The sequence below is a fragment of the Lagopus muta genome, chromosome 1, assembly GCF_023343835.1.
Source record: "Lagopus muta isolate bLagMut1 chromosome 1, bLagMut1 primary, whole genome shotgun sequence".
Taxonomy (NCBI): Eukaryota; Metazoa; Chordata; class Aves; order Galliformes; family Phasianidae; genus Lagopus; species Lagopus muta.
In genome coordinates, this window is record NC_064433.1 from 49,915,455 (window position 1) to 49,934,519 (window position 19,065).

Here is a 19,065-nt window from a genome sequence, read left to right on the forward strand (position 1 = left end):
TCTATGATTCTATGATTCTATAAGCCTTGGCATGAGCGCTGGAGCAGCTCTCTTCAAGGGGAAAGCCTGGGGCCAAGGATGGCTGCAGGTAGAGATACCGGGATGGAGCATAGGGACACCATGACACAATCCCACAGGCTGAGGTGGGAACGTTCGCTTTTTCCTGACCTTAAGTCTCCCTCCCGTCCATGCATATCTAAGCTGGTGAGGCAAAAAAATGCCTTGCTTCCCCCTCCCTCCTTGCAGAAATAGAGTTGGACTTGGAATTCCCCTCTGTCTCATGGCTGAGGACACAGGGTCTCGCTGGTGATCTCAGCCCAGCAGAAACCTTTCTGTGCTGAGGGCAGGCAGCAGCGGAGCAGGAGGCTGGGAAGGAGGAGGGGAGCCATGGCAGGAAACCAAGAACACATCAGACACTCTAAATTTAGATCTTTTTATTCAGCTCGGACAATATTGCTTGATTTCTCATTGTTCGGCAGAGGGCAGAGGGCAGGGGATCTATTGAAAGGCTTTGTCCTGAGAGATGCCACTTTGTCTGGGCACAGGGGGCTGGAGGAGCCGCACATTGGGGCGGATGGGGGCACCCATCCCACTGCTCCAGTGATGCTCGGGCACCTGCTCAGTCCCACTACCCGCAGGGTACCCCCTGTGCCCCATCCAAGCTGGGGAGTGCCGGCTGCGGGGCCCCATGGTAGGAGGTCCCAGTGCCAGCGGGGCAGCGGGCGCAGGGTGTGTAAATACAGGGTAAATACACACCCGCTCTATACGTCTCGCTGCCTTTCCGGCACTGCAGCTCAAAGTCTATTTTTAAACTCCCTCCTTTATTACACACGCCAGCAGATAGCCACGGCCTGCCCACCCCCATAGCAAGGTGCTGCTCTATTGTGTGCCCAGCACGAGGACAGGGCATGTGGTGGACCACCAACCCGCTCCTCTGCCCATCGCCGTTGGGCGATCTGGGTGCCCGACTGCATGTGTGCTGTTGCAGTGCAGCTGCAGGGTGCACATTGCCTGGGATGATGGCTGTGCAGAGCCTGTGGTTGATGCCAGGTTGATGGGAGTGGGATGCAGCATCACCAGAGCCACCCAGACTGAGGTGGGCACATCCAAACTGGGTGGGCAGGAGGATCTCATGGGGCTTCCCCTCTCCAGCCTGCTCTCTGCCCTGACCCCACCAGCAGGGCTCGTAGCTCGTCTTGCTTCAGCACACACACACATAGCAGGTGGAGGGGGAGGCAGAGCCGCTTGCTTTTGGTTTTCGACCCTCATATCTTCATTTCACATCATGAGTCATGTTACGTTCTGAGCTGAGTAACTGCTGGGGCTATTTTTACTCCGGCTCAGCGAGCTTCCTTCTCACCGCCGCCACCGCCGCTCACTGCGTACCCAGGGGCAGAGGATGGGGATGAGGTGAGTGGAGGGGCTGCGGGCAGGGATGGGGCCGGGGTTGTGAAGGGGGAAGGATGCCCACCTCCTCGCCCTGGGAACAAAAATAGCCGATGCCTCGTCAAAAACAGCAGCTGACCCGCGGTGCGTGGCGCATTCACACACACGTATATATATTTGTTATACCGGGAGAGGGGAAAAGGGGGAGGGAGAGAAATTCCTTTCGAGTGCTATTCACCAGTCTGGAAAAATAAAGAAGGAAAGCAGAACATTTTTTCCTTTCATCAAAACAGGAAAGAGAGGGGGAATGGGGTGGGGAGCAGCTCCATAGACATAATGGATGGTTGCCAGAGTAAGGAAATTGTTCCCTTCTACCCTAAACTTGGGGGGGGGGGGCGGGGGGGGAAGAAATATCTGGTGGTGTGAACAGAGAAGGCTGCACTCCCTCCTCCCTGTTATATGTCTGCAGGAAAGCAATGGGAAATCAGTGTCCCCAGTTTTGCCTTCCATCCCTGTATCCTACTTGACCTGCATGCTCCTAGAATCATAGAATCGTTGGAGCTGGGAGAGACCCTAATAGGTCAGCCAGTCCCACTCCCCTGCAATGAACAGGCACAGTTCAATCAGGTTGGCAGTGGATGGTGGTGGTTCGATTCTCCTTCACCCATGGACTGGCACAAGCTCTCTCCCATCTCCCACTGTCAGGGTCAGTGCACTGTCCCAGGGATGTATCATGCTCACCTCTGACAGGTTTCTGCTGGGAAGGGGTGAGCAGACAGACACGGTGAGGGACAGAAGGAATTCCTCTGCCATGAAGCTCCTGGAGGAAGCCAGGCAGGTCCCACCAAACTCCCTGCCCTGGGGTCAAGTGCTTTACTCATCCTTGGAAAGCACTTTCCCTGCCAGCGCCAAGGGCAAGAAGGCGAATTGTGCAAGCCATGCATGCCCTGAGGCTCTGCTTTTCTCAGGCACCACATATAAACAGCAGGCTGCCTGCCTGTCTCTGCCTCCTTCCTTCGCTCCTCTTCCCCTTTCCTCCTGTCTTCCTCCGATAGACTAAACCCAGCCATCAGGAAGCCATGGCAGCTCCATCCTGATGGCTCTGCTTGGGATAAACCCAACGAGACCGTCCCCCTTAGCGTAAAACCGATGCACCCTGAGAACCTCCTGATGCAAAGCTGCTCCCCTCTATTAACAGCAGCCACGGGGAGGAGGTGGGGGATGGCTCACCCTGCCCTGGGAGCAGTGCAACACCTAAACTAGGTGCCTTGAGTGGGCGGGCTGACTACACGCGGGCTGTCAACACCTCCTAATTTCTTTCCATTGATGTTTTGCAAAGTAGGATTCATCACGGAGAGGCTGAAACACCTCAGTTGTTTGGATTGATTCTTGCTTTCCATTGTGAACCCTGTTTTGTTTCCTGCTGTTTCACAATGCTCAAAAAAAAAAGGGGGGGGGAGGGAGGAAAAAAGAGATATCACCCTAAAATTATGCCTCTGTGGATGGTGGCAAGTAGATCATTTTTTCCACCAATGTAAGATGAGGGGATGGTGGCCCCACATCAAGGAGCCACGTGTTGCCCTAGGGCATGTCCTGACCTCCTCCCTTGTGATAAGAAAATAAATGAAGAGATGAGCACAGCTGTTTGCAGCTGAGGAGCTGCTGTGGTGGTGAAAGTGTTTAAATGAGAAACACCACTACAGGCTCTTAGGAAACCTGTTTGTGCTGCAGTTTGCCCGAGGAGCCACTGCCAGCTACCATGGTTGCAACAGCACCTTGTCAGGTTGCAGTGCTCCAATGGAACATGGAATGGCCGCTCTACGTAGCCTTGAAGCACCTTCCACTGCAATGCAACGGTGCTGGGCTCCAAGCCCATGTGCTGTAACATCTGTGGCACTGATCAGAGAATCACAGAATTATTAAAGTTGGAAAAGACCATGAGGACCATCGGGTCCAATCGTAAGCTCATCCCCACCATGCCCACTGACCACGTCCCTCAGTGCCACATCCACACGGTTTCTGAACACTTCTGGGGATGGTGACTGCACCACCTCCCTGGGCAGCCTGTGCCACTGCAGCACCGCTCTGTCTGGGAAGAAAGTTTTCCTGAGACCTCCATTGGTGGACTTTGCAGGCCTCCACCCCACAGGTCATGAGAAGGGACGATAATGGTCCCTATTAAATTTAGGGGTTCATAGTGCAGATCATGAGCTGATTTCACAAAAGCAAGAGAATAAAGGGAACGCTAATCTCAGGGCACAGCAGTGTGTGCGTGCGGCCATGCTGATCTCAACCCCAATGAACTTGGTGGAGTGAGACTGGCACGGTCTGAATCTCAATACCTCACTGCAGAAAAATCTGTTCCTGTCTTAAAAGCAGAAAGAGCAAGGCAACACGTCTGAAGCCCGAGCATATCGCATATCGTCTTGCTCTATTTCCAGGCAGGGTCATAGGTAGATGATTAGTCAAATTCCAAACATCCTCTTCCTTGCTGTCTGGAGATTCGGCGGGGATTAGCTTTTTGTTTCTGATGTCGAGCTTCTAAAAACCGCCCTGCATCATCCACGTGAAAATAAATAACTCTATTTCTATCCCAGCTCACATGTAACATAGCCGGATATTATAAAAAAAATAAGCACGTAGCCCCCCAAAAGCAGGCCCTTGCAGCAGCTCTTGCTCCTACCAAGCAAGAAAATTAGCAGCACTCCCTGCTAGCTGCATCCTTCTCCTCTCTGATGGTGACAGATCTCCCTGCTGAGGAGTTTAATCAGCCCTCCCACGCGCAGGCTGTTCTGCCCTGGCACGGCGGCCAACACTATGGCACGGGGCAGCCTTGCACAACTGGAATGAGGCCACACAAGTTGTTTCAGAGCTCCTCGAAGGGCACATCGTGAACATCAAACGTGTTATGGGGTCACCCAGAAGCTGGTTTGGCCATCCTCCATCATCAGTGTTCCCCCACTGACCTCTATGGTAATAGTCTTTCTTCAGCTGGTGTTACCTGGAGTGAGGTGAGGCAGACCCGGACCCTTCCCAAATCCTTTTTTTGGAGCATCTGACAGATCTAACCCAGGTAGAGAGTAGGGCAGCAGCTCCATTGAGGGGTTGGAGAAATAACTAGTATGCTATGGTGAATGAGTGGAATTCTGAGAGTTCCCAGAGGAATGTGAGGTGGGACAGGGCTAGCACTGCTGGAGCATCTAAGGTGAAGTCCTTGCTAAAGTGTCTGGCGGTGGACACAAGAGCAAAGGTATGTGTTGCATTTCTGCTTCCTCCCACTTGAGCTTCAGGCTGGGACTGAGCCACGTGAGGGACTTCCAGGACAATCTTCATGTTCTACTCCTGCAGATTCCCTGGGCTCTGGGACTGGCACAGCTCTGCTGAATGCCCCATTGGTGAAGAAATCCTCCCCTTGTCTTCTGTGGTAGGGACAATTGCTGTGATCTTATGCAACCTAAAGGCATCTTGATCCCTTGCAACCCAAGGGCATCTTGATGAGCTGCCCAACCATAAGGTCCTTCCATTTTGCAACTGAATTCTGTGACTCTGAAAGGGAAAGCTGCAGAGGGTCCCCAGCTTCATTATGACCTTCCAGACCAACCCTTGGGTCCAAAGTCAGGTTGGGGGCATAACTATCCAACTCGGAGGCGTTGTCATGCCTACTGTGCAAGGACGCTCGATGACACCTCGCATAGTGTGTATGTGAGGGCTGGCGTGAGGTGGCGTGTTTCAGAGAGGATTGGCTGCATGAGAAACCCAGATAGTCTGAGAGAGAGTGTGTGATGCTGCGAGATGAGGCCATGAGGGTGTGCGCATGTGAGAAAGGAAGGGAGAGGGGGAGAGTGAAGGAGAACACATGGATGCTCAGGGATGTGTGAATGAGATGAAATCTGCACGTAGCCGAGCATGCGACGTAGCAGAGAGGAGGAGAGGGAGATGCTCGGGATGCAGAGCGATCGCCTGCTGAGTGCCTGCAGTGCATGACACTGCAGGAATGTGTCGGCGCAGAGCAGGCTGCACAAAGACGTGTGCTTTGCGAGTGTGCAACTCCGCACCGGGAGATCGCCCGTATGCACATGAGAGGGCGTGCGTACGTGTGTTTTTGCAATAGGTTGTGACTCTTTCCTGAACTCACCTGTTAGCAGCCTTCCCTCCCCCCCGTAGCACTCAGCTGCTGGCTCAATTTCCCTTCAGATGTTTATTACATTGTGGGGATAATCACGCGGCAAAACACCTCCCGGTGCCACGAGCAACACCAGATTGCCTTGCAGCAATGTTTCGATTTCTCTGGCTTTTTTTTTTTTTTTTCCCTTGCTTTTTTTTCCCCCTGCACACAAAGAGATGCAGCTATGAAAGCCAGCTCTCTCCTCGCAGTAAGTATTACAAGGGAAGGAGTCAGGGGAAACGGGCTCCCAAGAACCCAGGGCAAAAAAATAAACTCCCGTGCCGGGAACTCCGCTCTGCTTATCTCTGCTTGAAGAGAAAGGAATTGCCGTCCCTGTTCCTCCAAGCCACGTTAAAAGGGGTATCGTAGAGTTAGTCATTTTTAATTAATTAATCATTCCAATGAACACACTTTTATTTTGTCAGCCAGCAGCAGCTAGATTTTTCCCTTGATACTCGGCGAAGAGGAGGATGGCAAGTTATGCTCCACCCATCTCTCCTTTTAAAAGCGGCAGCCCCGGGTGCCAGTTCAGTCTCTCCCAGCTCGCCGCTGCCATAAAGCCTCACCAGCTCGCTCTGCTCCCGTTGCATTTCACTTTTTCGCTTTTCCCTCAGCAGGGTGCAGGAGGTGGCCGGGCTCTGAGGCTCATCGAGGCTTGCACACACAATCCGGAGCAATAAAACCCCTCTGATTGCCCTCACCTGTCTCCAAACCAAAGCAAAACCAATTGCCGGTGTTGGGAAAGGGACGGCACCAGAGCCAGCGCCCGGCGTGGGGATCCTATCTAAAGGGGAAGATCCGATCTAAATGGGCAGGTCTGATCTAAAGGGGAAGATCTGATCTAAAGGGGAAGATCCAATGTGCAGGAACGTCTGGAGGAACAAGAAGAAAGAAAAAGAGAATTTTAAAACAGAAAGACGCTGAGGAAGACTTTATTTTTGGATTTTGCAGCAAACTTGGGAAAAGTTGTTTTTATTTTAATACATCTTTTTTTTTTCCCCCCAAGAACACTGCTGCCTGTTCCTAAAAGCTCTTCTTTTTCAATGCGCATGCATTTAAGAAAGCAAGAAGACCAAGAGGGAAAATAGCACACGGACTACCTGCTAAGGAGCCACTCATTGGAACGCATAGCTGGATGCCCGGTGCTCAGAGGAGCTTCTCCCCACCCACCCTATGAGATAGCAGAGCCCCTCCGCCCTGCTCCCCGCACCCCCCGGTGCTGAGGCGATGGGGACCGGCAGCCTGCTTGCTGCCTGAGGCCGGCTGCCACTGCTTCCCTCCCAGGGCTCTCCGTCCATGTGCCCGCAGCCGGCGGGGCCTGAAGCCGGCATGAATTTCGGCGTGGTCTTCGCCGTCATCCTGTCCCTGCCCCTGGCCCGCCTGGAGGTGAGTCCCATAGAGGGAGCCCGGGGGAAAACGGGGGGAGGTGGGGAGCGTGCATGGAGGAGGAATGCGGGGAGGGGATCTCGGTCGTGCTGCCACGGATGGGGGAGGGCTGTGCCTGCAGGGTGTGAGGGCTGTGGGGTGTTTTGCCCCAGTTCCTCAGGAATATGGGTGAGGGCTGGGGCTGGGAAGGGGCTGCCCTTGTGGGTATCCTGGCAACTGGAGCCCTGGGACCCCGAGACATGCTGTGTCCTTCGGTCTCACATAGGATTTTGGTGCTGCATAGGCTTCCCAGGGAGGTGGTGGACTCACTGTACCTGGAGGTGTTTCAGGGCCGTGTGGATGTGTCACTGAGGGACGTGGTCAGTGGGCATGGTGGGGATGGGCTGGCAGCTGGACTAGGTGATCTTAGAAAGCTTTTGCAATCTAAATAATTCTGTGACTGAAGGGATCAAAAAGATGCAGTGCCCAGTTCCCACTGCAGCCCTAGACAACCAAGCCATGTGTCAATGAGTAGCTCAGCTCAATCCTCCACCCCAACTTTCCTCCCTTTGCATCATGTCTGCTTCTTCCTTCTCCATTTTCAGGCAGTCCCATTCATGGGTGGCAGGGAAGGGACCAGATGATGGCATCACCACCCCAGAGGCCCGTTTTGCCTAAGCCACAAAGGGAAGCAGCTAGAGCTGCGGGCTGCCCAGTGGTTAAGTTTGTTTTTGGCAGAAGATGACATTTCCTCTGTGAGTGGCTCAGATTTTGCTCTCCTATGCAATACCAAACATCAGCTCTGGTTGGTGCTGGGGTAGGGCAGATGTGCCCAATCCCAGGGCCCTGCTGATATGCAGGGTTAGAGTTTGGCAATTCTGGTTCTCCTCTGGGTTTCTTAGGAGGAATAGTGACATTTATCATTTTATGACTGGAGAACTGAGAAGGCTTCTGCACGAGCAGGCAGAATCACAGAATCATTAACGTTGGAAAAGACCTCTAAAATCACCCAGTCCAACCTCCAGCCCATCTCCACCATGCCTACTGACCATCAGTGCCACATCCACACGGTTCTGGAACACCTCCAGGGACGGTGACTGCACCACCTCCCTGGACAGTCTGTGCCAGAGCTCAGTCCCAGCATCTGCTTCAACGGTGGCATGTCACCTCCGCATCAGAAGCACAGTATGACTGCTACCAGGCTGCAAACAGGCTCCAGAGGGGGCTTGTGCCCACATTCAGCCCTGCCAGGGACAGTGCAGCAGAGACTGAGACAGGGTCTCCTCAGTCTCTCTCCCTTTTCCATAACACCCATTGGGAGCTGGAGGGCCCTGGAGCCCCTTCAGAGGGAGGGAGCGGGAGCACGCGCCCCAGCGGGAAAATATTTGCCAGTTGGAAAGTGAGGATGCAAACTGATTTGCATTTGCCCCACGGGCTGCAATAGCTGCCTTGCAACATTTACGGAGATGGGCTGAGCCAGGCGTGGCTTTGCCTGGGTGAAGCCCTGTTGGCAGGGCTTTCTGGAATTCCCAAGGAATGGGGTGCGGCTGAGCATTCAGCAAGGTAGCTTGGGTTCTGCCGTGCCTCTTCCTGCTGGGAGGTGACAGGGCTCATCCCAAGCATGAGGGAGTGACAAGGACACTGAAAGCTAAGGCAGCTAGTGATGGATGGATGGGTGGATGGATGGATGGATGGCACGGCAGGGGTAAGCTGGTGGATGGAACCAGGACCCGTGCTTTGTGCCATGGCAGCATCCCACCTGAAAGTGGTTCTTGCAAGGAGAGTTGTCCCCTCCTGCCATGACCCTTGGCATAGTCAGCATGGAAATTCTCAGAAAGTTTCCTTTGCTGGGCAGAGGAGCAGATAGCTGGGTGTTCCCCTACCTGAGACCAGCACATGGGTATATAGAAACAGTGCCCAGAAAGAGTGCTTGAGCATGTCCTCAGCTTCTTTCTCCAGGCTTGGAGGGTCTCCCTTCCCTCCCTGTTGCAGTCTCTCCTCCATAGTACCTCTGCTAGTCATAGAGATGCTGCACCACCAGGAAGGACTCAGCAGCTCTTGCCTGTACATTGAACCTTTCAGCATCCCCAGTGCTCAAAATCCTACGTTGGCAGAAAGCTCCAGAAGTGGTGGGGCTGGGGGCAAGGCTAATTTTACGGTGACACAGGACAGAGGCAGCTTGTGGCTGTGTGCATGCGGGTTCACAGCTGCTGAGATCTGGGAGGAGGTCCTGTCCTTGCACCCACAACCTGCACGTGGCTCTGCTGTAGGACGTGCATGGCACTGGGAGAAGGGGAGGGGACATCCCTGCGGGTGTAGTTCGGGGGAGAGCCAGGCACTGGGGGCAGTGGGAGGGAGGGAGGGAAAAACAAACTTGCTTTCTTCTAGGAATTCAGCAGCCATGCAGGAATATGGGGCCAGGCCTTGGGGCACTTGACAGCCAGCCAGGAGTCCATTGAGACAAAAGTCTTCTTTGATCTGCCGCACAGTTAAAAAAAAGAAGATTGTTAACCTGTGTTAGACAAATAACTCTGAGGAGCTGTTAAGCAGGAAAAGCACCAGCTGCTTGGGCTGTGCTGCTGGGAATCCCTCCTCCTTCACTGCTCCTGACCCCATGGGATCAGGTGGTGCTGGACCCTAAAACCTCTGCACCAGGTACTCCTAGGTGTGCAGCCCTTGTTTGGGCTCAGGAGGCAGCAGCAAGGTGACACCCAACCTTGTCACACCTACCGACGCTCTCCCCCAGCGGGTGGTGGAGTCTAAAATAAAAGTCCCATTTCCTACACGTATTAAGTATCAGGAAGGAGCAGGGGCATCAGTGCACAGCAGTGTTCATGCACAAATGCTCTCAGCTGACAGGTGCAAGCACTAAAAAGCATTTCACCACCTGGTGCTGAGAATTGCAAATGACTGCTTTGCACCATGCATGGCGCAGGTTGGGGAGGTGCCCCAGAGCTCTCATTGCTGGGCTGCTGGTCCTGTTCGTCCTCACACCACGGGGTTGTCAGAAGGCATCTTCATTGCGCAGCGATTCAGTGATCCCTGAATGATGTGAGTCACTCCCTTGCTGTGCATCCATCACGGAGGCTGAAGAAGTGATGCCTGGAGCTCTGAAATCTGCATCCAGACCTGCTGTGAGATGTGACAGGGACAGAGCGGGGCACAGAGGCTTGAGGGGGTCACCCTGCACCACCCCTGCTTGTGTTGCCCCATGCATGCAGGGCTCAAGGGGCTCTGACTAGTGGGTCCAGCTGTGCACCTGACATCTGTCCCAGGAGGTTTCTGTCTCATAGCATTCAGCACGTTTGTCACCATATGAAGTACCCGCTCAATGGGATGGGAGCACTCCCACTGCCCTATCAGTAGAGGTGATGGGTGGGTGGCCAAAGGATCCATGTGTTTGGGATTGTGCCACCCACCTGCTGCCTTTCCCCAGGCAGAAAAGAAACGTTCCGCCCTGAACCCATGCAGGGAAGGAGCAGCACTGCACCGGAGGGACCACACACATGCCACTGACCACCCATAAAAGCCCACATGAAAATCCTGATGCTTCGCAGGCGCACGAGCCAAGCTCTGCTCTCAGTTACAGGGCACAGCTCGGGGCTGTGCCTCCAGAGGCATCCAGCACCCCGCTGAAAGAGCTGCTTTTCCACATGAGTAGCCCTGAATGGAGAAAGCTAGGAGCTAAGCAAACACTCCGGCCAGCACTTTCCTCCTCTCTTTTTATCCTCTTTCGGAAGTGTGCTTCAATCAGTGCTTGCTTTCCCACACCACTCCTTTGTTGTTGCCTTGCGTGCTGCCAACTGGACCCATTTAAGGTTGCGTAAGATTCCCAAGAGATTGATAGTGTTGCACCTGCCTGCAGGTCTGTCATCGGATGTCTACAGACCTGGTGACTTCAGGTTGTTGGCACCAGCACCTGGTGACGTCCCAAACCAGCTCCTCTGCCCATCCCCGTTGTCCTCCCAGCACTGTTTGCAGTTGCGCCCGAGCTGTGAGCTCAGCTGCAAAGGTCCTTGTGCCTCTCCGCCCCAAAGCTCTGTTTTTTAAGAGTATGCAAATGGTGGATATAATTGGGCCGCTGTGGTTTGAAAACACGCGCATGCACACGCACATACACCCGGTAATCTCACAAAGCCTGCGAGGGAGTTTCATAACGGAGGGAAATATTGGGAAGGTTTTATCTGATAGCGTAAGGGAAGTCTGTTAAAACGCCTGTACTGCAGGCAGCAGGAATGAGGGGCCACCTGGAGAAGTCATACGGTACCGGAGGAGGAAGCATTGCTGACTGCATTTGTCGTGCTCAGGACTTCACTGCAGAGCTGTGGCATTTCCTTGCATTTTTTAGGGTCTACCAACCACTTTGGTAGTGGTTTCAGGTTCATACTTTCATGAGGCTGTGTCTTTCTTACTATATCACTGGTTCTGCCGAGCTTTCCCCACACTGCTTCGACTCCCCACACTCCATGATGCAGCATTTGCACATCACTCCTCTAATGCTCATTTTCCTTCTTTTTTTTTTTTCTTGTCATCTGGCAGGGGGACCCCATACCTGAAGATATTTATGAGATTTTGGGTGGCAGCTCCGTGCGCTCCATCAGTGACCTCCAGCGTGCCCTGCGGATAGACTCCGTAGGTAAATCTCCTCTTCACCAAACACTCCTCTCTCTTTCCTTTGCTCTTTCGGGAGAAGGGAGGGAGCAATCCATCTTCCTGCAGGCGCACTCCCTCATACCCCACTATCAATGAAGCAACCAGGAGCACGCCCATGTTGGGGTCGGAACTCGATGATCTTTGAGGTCCCTTCGAATCCAAGCCATTCTATAATTCTGTATTTCCATGATTCTGTAATTCCTTAACCACTCAGGGGCTGAGCCCTGGGCATTTACATACCCAATCCCCCTGAACCTATGGGAGTTAGACAAGTAGATGCTTCTGTGGATCTCCAAACCTGCCAGGTCTACAAAAATGGTAGGGGATGTGTGAGGGGGGGAGTACTTGGAACACGGGCCAGCACTTCTCACCTTGCAAGACGCACATGCAGCATGGCTCGCTCTGGCCAAGGGTCAAGTTGGGAGGTGGAGAAAGGCGAGGTGGAAGCAGGAGAAAGAGGGCTGAACGATTCTCCGCTTGAGCTTGCAAGAGAAGCCACGTGCCCGGGGGTGAAATCGGGTTGGCCGGGGTAGCCCTGCCTCACCTCCTGCCCCCAGATAAGAGCTCCGGGGGCTGCAGTGCCGCGGGGTCACTTGGCGCAGAGCGATGGAGCGCGCAGGGGTCGGCACGTGTGGGAATTGGAGCACGCGCCACGGCGGCTGGGCTGGCCCAGGAATTTATTTATAAACGGTCTCTTCAGAGCAAATTCCTTTCTATTCTAACCCTGCTCCCGCCTGTCGTCCCCCGGCCCCCCCAGCTCGCCTTCTTTCTCGTGTTTTGTCTGTTTGGAGCTTTGTAATCCTTGCCGAGACACTATCTACGGGGGAACAGAATTTCCTGCTTTTGTTTCCTATGCCAGTCCAACCACTGGCGCAGTCTCAAAAGCATTCCCGCTGCCTTTCAAAACGGCCCTGGAGGGGCAGGGGGGGGAACGCGAGGGGGAGGGCACCAGCTGCGTTCTGCTATTGTTTGCCTTAGAAAGAGGCGACTAGGCTCCCCACCACCGCCACGGCCGCTCCCTGCCCTCTCCCGTTCCCTCCTCATCCACCAGCCGCACAATGGGGCAACTTCCAAAATTAGCCCCTCCGGATTGATTGTCCCAAGCCGGTTCCCCCCCACCCCGCCCCGAGCCTCTTCGGTGCCGGACCGGCGTGTAGAAGGACAACCTGAAGAGGGAGGGACTCGCTTTTTCAATAGGAGATTTGTTTCGAGTCAACAGTTGTTGCTATTTTTCTCCCTCCCTCTCCTCTCATCAGCTTAACCTTTGCACAAAAGGCAGCCCCCACCCTCGCTGGATGAAATGCAGGATGGAGGGGTGGGGAGATGCATGCTGTCTGTCTGTCATTCCCGGTGCCCAAGGAACAGATACATCTCTATCGCAGCCACCAGCTGCCTTCAAGGCTGAGAAATACAGCGAGCAGTCTCTTGCTGGCTTGGAGAGCCAAAGGGTACAGAGCAGGCTAGAGAGCTTGGAGTCATCAGTTTCACTTGAGGTTCCTGGCACTGAGCACAGGGACACAGAGAGCCAGGATCAGGAATTCCAGGAGCCAAGTGGACTGAGACGTTTCTTTCCTGACCTTAAAAACTCCCATAGACCCAACAACTAAGGTGTGTTGGGTGGGAGTCATCTCCATTAACACTGGCTAGCTGTGGCCACTTAAGCCAGTCACCCAAACACCCTCTGTAGCCCTTGGAGATCTGTAGGTCCTTATAAAGCCCACCAGATTCTGGGTGTCTGCCTCTGGATGAAATAAATGGTCACCCAGAAGTGATCACACCTCTCCAGACGCTCTGAAGGGAGTTCCCCTCATGCACAGGTGTTGGCTGAACAGACACAATTCCTCCTCATGTATGCAGCCTCTGTGCACATAACCCAAATCCTTCAGTAGCTGCTTCAGAGCTGAGCAGAGAGCAACATCCCTACTGGGAGGGCTCAGATAGCGCTGAGGAAGAGGGATGGGATGTGATGGGTATGGGAAGTCTGCTCCAGCGCATATCTGATAAACAGAGATCTTCCACTGGCCCAGATCTCCTGTAAGAATATTGCTCCCTCGATGCTGACGTCCATTCAGCTTCCTTCAGCTGCTAAAGCAGGCCAGAGAAGGAAAGAGCTGTGGCCGGGTGGGAGCTATCTCTGAGCACAGCCATTGTCCATAGCTCAGGAGGGGCTGCATGTTGGAGTGCTCCGTAGGGACTATGGGCATTTCTCTATTCAGCACTTCCTATGGGAAAAAGTGGAGGGGTGGGAGGGCCCTGCACAGAGCCGGGCTGAATGCGATCTGCTTTCCTCTCCCATCTTTGACAGAACTACCTCCTGCTCCTGCAGCTTACCGTAGAGCAGTAGAGGGGAAAAACGGCCATTTTAGCTTCACTTTCATGTTCTGCTATCAAACTGACTCTAGCCTAGAGATTCTTAAGCTGGGCTGTGAACCCGCTTGCCACATCCTGGTTGCAGAAGACCAATCTGAACCTCTTGGCTGCTCCTTTCCCACTCCAGGTCATAGCTGTGATTTTGCTGTGCATTTACACATGCATGACACCCCAGGGCCTTGGCTCATACCACTGCACTGTATTTGGTGGGCAAAGCACCAGTGCCCGATGGTTGGACTAGATGATCACAGTGATCTTTCCAACCTTCATGATTCTATGATTCTTCTCCTGCCTCTACCCACTACTACCAACTTTCCCCTTCCTTTTGCAGAGCAAGACAGCTCTAGCCTGGACCTGAATGCAACTCAGCCCAGCCAAAACCATGCGTCCCTGGCTCGAGAGAGGCGAAGCCTTGGTGAGTGTGGGGTGCTGCACCTCATATTTGTGCTGGGGTACAGATTATAGTACATGTGGAGGCACTGTTTCCAGGAGGGAGGTTGGCAGGTGAGCAAAGGGGAAGAGCACGTGAGTGCGGCAAAGCCATATGGGCTCTGTTCCTCTCCCCACTGATGGCTGCAGCAGGTTGATAACAGTTGCACAGCCTCTTTCATCCTCCCTCCTCCTCTCGGCCTCCACAGATGCTCTGGCAGCAGCAGAGCCAGCTGTCCTCGCCGAGTGCAAGACGCGGACGGTGGTCTTTGAGATCTCCCGCGACATGGTGGACAGCACCAACGCCAACTTCGTGGTGTGGCCGCCCTGCGTGGAGGTGCAGCGGTGCTCCGGCTGCTGCAACAACCGCAACGTGCAGTGCCGCCCCATGCAGATTCGCGTCCGGCACGTCCAGGTAAGGCAGCTCTCCCTAAACCCCAAACCCTCGTGCAAGGCTTGCATAGCTGCCCGTTCCCTGATGCTTTCTTTATGGTCACGTGGTTCTGCATGATCCATACAGTGCTGCAGTCTCTGGCATGGTGATGTCTGTGCTTTTGCTGTCCAGCAGTTGGGAACTGTCACTGCAGCAGTGTTCCCTTGCTGTTTCTATGTCTTGAGAGGGCCTCGTCTTCTGTGTTAGAGCAGAAGAACCAGGATGAGGCACTGGCACAGGCTGCCCAGAGAGGTGGTGGATGCCCCATCCCTGGAGACATCCAAGGTCAGGCTGGAGGGGCTCTGAGCACCCTGACTGAACTGTAAGCATCCCTGTTCATTGCAGGGGAGTTGGGCGAGATGACCTTTAAGGGTCCTTTCCAACTCAAATGATAAATCAAACAAACCAGGATACTGTCATTGCAGGAACTGTTTTCAGTGCAGAAAGAGGAGGGCTTGGTGATGTCAAGGCTCCATCCCTCCTCTGCAACAGGTGCTGCAGCAGCTTCTCCTCTTTGCCAGCCCCACAGTTGCCTCCTGAGCCAGTCCAGAAGAAAACAGACACCTGACAGCTCACCTCTCTGTCCTCCTCTCTGCTAACAGTGATCTTCTTTCAGCTTCCTCCCAGACAGCTCTTTTAAAAATAATACTCATCCCGCATTAATCCCCTGCCTGAGCCTTAGGAGACTCCCCCAGGCAGAGGCTGACTGGGAGATATTGCATTCAGGCAGCTCTGTTCATCAGGAAATTCCTTTCTCAGAAAAGCCAGGCTGAAATGAGGGAAAAGCAGGGGGTGCAGGAGTTGTTTTTGTGGAAAAAGCAAGCGAGAGGTCAAAAGCCAGCCACAAAAAGTGACCTGGAAATGGTTTCTTTGAGGACAGAGGTCTCACTATTGTTTGGCTGGAAGTGTTTGTCTAGTGAGCAGCGTGTGGTCTGAAGCACATGGAGTGGGCTTTCAAGGAAAGATAAACAGCGTGGCCGCTGCAGTGCTGCCCTAGGGATGCTGCTGGGGGCAGTGGGTTTGCAGGAATTCAATCCCACATGCAACTATTTATAGCTGCAGAGCACTTAGGGACTGTGTGCTTGTCAGATAAGCTGAATGGGGTCAGACCCAGAGTGGGAGAACCCCAGGCTGTGGTGGGATGCAGCGTGAGCCTTCCCTGAGTCAGCACTGGTGGAGAGTCCGAGGGAATTTCCAGAGCACCGCCTTCCTCTGAAACAGAGGGCTTCAGCCCCATGAGTTGTTAAAGAGATGCAGACAGATTCAGACAGGCCTGGTGAGGCTATGTCTGCTCACAACGAGCACAGGCTGTTCTTTTGCCCTTCCTGCGGGATCCTGCGGCGATTAATTCTGGTTGCCCCCAGGTGCACACCATCCCGGCCATACAAACAGTTTCTGCATGTGGTCAGCCACGCATTCTTCTCCCCACCAGCAGCAGGGACAAGTTAGGAATGGGAGAAACAAGCAGTCAAATCCAAGTTTAGCTTTGCCCTGCTGGTGTGTGCAAAATTAGCTCTATATACACCACCCCTGGTCTCAAACTGTGTGCTCTCCGCTGCCTTTTGCCCTGATAGGAAGAGAGCCACTGTGTAAGTGTACAGACACTGATGATTTTTGCAGAGCGGGTGTCTACAGCCACGTTCATCTTTGGGCTGCATCTCTCTTCAAATAGGTGAACAAGATCGAGTTTGTCCAGAAGAAGCCAGTATTCAAAAAAGTCGTTGTGCCTTTGGAGGACCATGTGCAGTGCCGGTGTGAAGCAGTATCCCGGCCGCCCCCCAGGAGCAGCCGGCCAGCACCCCGTGAGCAGAGACGTAAGGACTTCAGCCTTTGTAGTGCAGGGGAAGGCTGGGGAGGGAGGAATGAGCTCCTCCATGCTGGGTGCTGGGTGGTGAGGCGCTGGCACAGGCTGCCCGGAGAAGCAGTGGTGCCCCATCCCTGGAGGTTCAAGGCCAGGTTGGAGCTGGTGGGTGGCAGCTCTGCTTACAGCAGGAGGTGGGATTGGGTGAGACTGCAGACCTCTTTGGTGACAGTATGTGGGGAAAGGCACTCCAGCATGAATCCAGCTTCCCCACTCTGTACGCTCTCCCTTCTCTTTTGGCAGGCTTGTCGCCGTCGTTCACCACAGCCGCCATCTCCCAGAGGAAGCGGGTACGCCGGCCGCTAGCACAGAAGAGAAAACACAAGAAATACAAGCATGTCAACGATAAGAAAGTGCTGAAAGAAATCCTCATAGCATAGAAGTGCTGGCAGGGGAGAGAGAGAGAACAAGGCAAGTGACAGCAAGCTGTTTTTCCCTGGGTCAGGGTTCTGTCCTGGTGCCTTGGACCCTTCCCACAGCACCTACAGCAACTCAGCATGGGCCTGCAGCAGGACCTGAGCGTGGGAACAGCCCAGTGCACATGTTCCATGTATGGCTTTGTGGCTCTTGGGTTTCAGCCTCCCCTTTGCCTCCCTTAAAGGCAGACAGCAAGCCCAACTTCTCTCCACACCTAAATTCCCGTGGGATCTGTGTTATTCATCTCTTCTGTGGAACAGCTCCTGTTCTCCTTTCTCTATTGATTCTCTGTTGAAAGAAGAGAATTAATGTTGCTCTGGGGATCCCTTTTCCTTTCATTTCATTAGTTTAGTTGGCAGAAGGACTCCGAAGCAGCAAAGCGCTTGGTTCATCCCTCTCCTAGCGGGAAGCCTGTGTGCTTGAGAGAGGTCACACCAGGGAAAGAAGAGCTGGAATCTCAGGCAATAGATCTGGACTTTGTCAGTCCAAGGCCTGATTCTTCTCTCTCTGACTTGTGTAAACAGGAGTAATTCCCTCATCATCAGAAGAATTTTACCCCGCCACAGCTGTTTGGAGGAGCCTGGGCCGTGCCCCACTCAGGACAGGGGGACAATGACTCTTGGTATCTGGGAACAGATCAGCTCAGCTCTGGCTTGAACTATCTAGAAGGAAATACAAAGAATGTCAAAAGCCCTCCTGAGCTCTTCTGTTTGGTACTTGAGCATTTCCGGAGGAAATGGCAGAGGGTTATAGGCTGCCCAGGGAGGTGGTGCAGTCACCATCCCTGGAGGTGTTCCAGAACCGTCTGGATGTGGCACTGAGGGACGTGGGCAGTGGGCATGGGGATGGGCTTGCAGTTGGACTGGATGATCTTAGAGACCTTTTCCAACCTTAATGATTCTGTGATACTTTATCCTAATGCTGTGCCTGTTTTTGTTTGCCCTCCAGGTTTATTTAATATATTTGCTGTATTGCCCCCATGGGGTCCTTGGAGTGATAACTTTTCCTCTTTGCCAGTCTGCCTCAACGACTGATTCAGGCGGCAAATGGTGCTTCCCTTTCCATCAGTGGACCTTCTCCTACCGAAGCCTCTCCCTTCTTTCATTTATTAACATTTTAAAGTTTTACAAAAAACAAAACAAAACAAAACAAAAAAACAACCAAAAAAAAGAAAAAAAAAAAGACAAACACAGCTTATATATATATACATATATATATATATATATACATATGAGAAAAGAACAAAGTAGAAATGAAACCACAAACCCCCCAACAGTCAACGAGGACAGGACAGTGCCCTCCCTGCTCAGGTGGACAGGATGGAAAATGTGAAAAGGAGAGTGGGGCCAAATCCTTACTGTGGGGAGGAGGAAAATGAATGGACTGAAGGAAGAAGGGGCATTTTCTTCCTTCCTCATGTGTTTCTGTACGGCCGGGGCCCGGCTGAGATCAGCACTTGCACTGGACCTGCGATTTGACACAGGCATATCTCAGACTGCGGACGGCATCCCATGATGGAAAATGCACTATATGGACTTGTATCACCCTACCTGGACAGAGATTTATTTTTAACGTGCGTGTGTATATTTTATTTGAAAAACCAAAACCACTGAAATATACGACATCTCGGGGAACAGAAGAAAAAAAAAACAAACAGCAAAGCAAAATGAAAACAAAGAAGCCAAATGCCATTCCCTCCCTTTTCCTCTCCTGCTCCTGGTGCTGACTGGAAGGTGTTCCGACCGAGGGGAAGGAGCAGCCGGCGGCAGAGCCGTCCCCGTGCCCCGGCCCTGCCGAAGAGCTGTCTTTGCACATGCTGGTGGAGAACTCAACTTTCCAGGCTTGGACTCAGAGTATTTTTTCAATTTGCTCTGTATGTGTGCGCGTGTCTATGTGTGTATATGTATACGTGTGTGTGCGTGTGCGTGCGTATTTATACATACCTATATAAATATATATATATATGTTCTTAAATGGATTTCATTC

At 53.1% G+C, this 19,065-nt stretch overlaps 1 protein-coding gene across 3 annotated transcripts; it reads left to right on the plus strand.

Moving 5' to 3' along the window:
• The first annotated feature begins 1,332 nt into the window (after window positions 1-1,332).
• On the plus strand, window positions 1,333-18,267 carry PDGFB (platelet derived growth factor subunit B). Of its 3 annotated transcripts, none has more exons than XM_048927832.1 (8): window positions 1,333-1,410; window positions 6,166-6,937; window positions 11,456-11,552; window positions 14,271-14,354; window positions 14,578-14,783; window positions 16,474-16,615; window positions 16,906-17,073; window positions 18,028-18,267. In XM_048927832.1, exons 2-7 carry the CDS (start codon window positions 6,848-6,850, stop codon window positions 17,040-17,042), a joined length of 756 nt encoding a protein of 251 aa, XP_048783789.1. In that variant the 5' UTR covers window positions 1,333-1,410; window positions 6,166-6,847; the 3' UTR covers window positions 17,043-17,073; window positions 18,028-18,267. The 3 variants fall into 3 exon arrangements, with proteins under 3 accessions (XP_048783789.1, XP_048783800.1, XP_048783781.1); XM_048927843.1 differs by lacking the exon at window positions 1,333-1,410 and adding an exon at window positions 5,715-5,759; XM_048927824.1 differs by lacking the exon at window positions 1,333-1,410 and having other exon boundaries at window positions 6,063-6,937.
• Window positions 18,268-19,065: the final 798 nt, after the last annotated feature.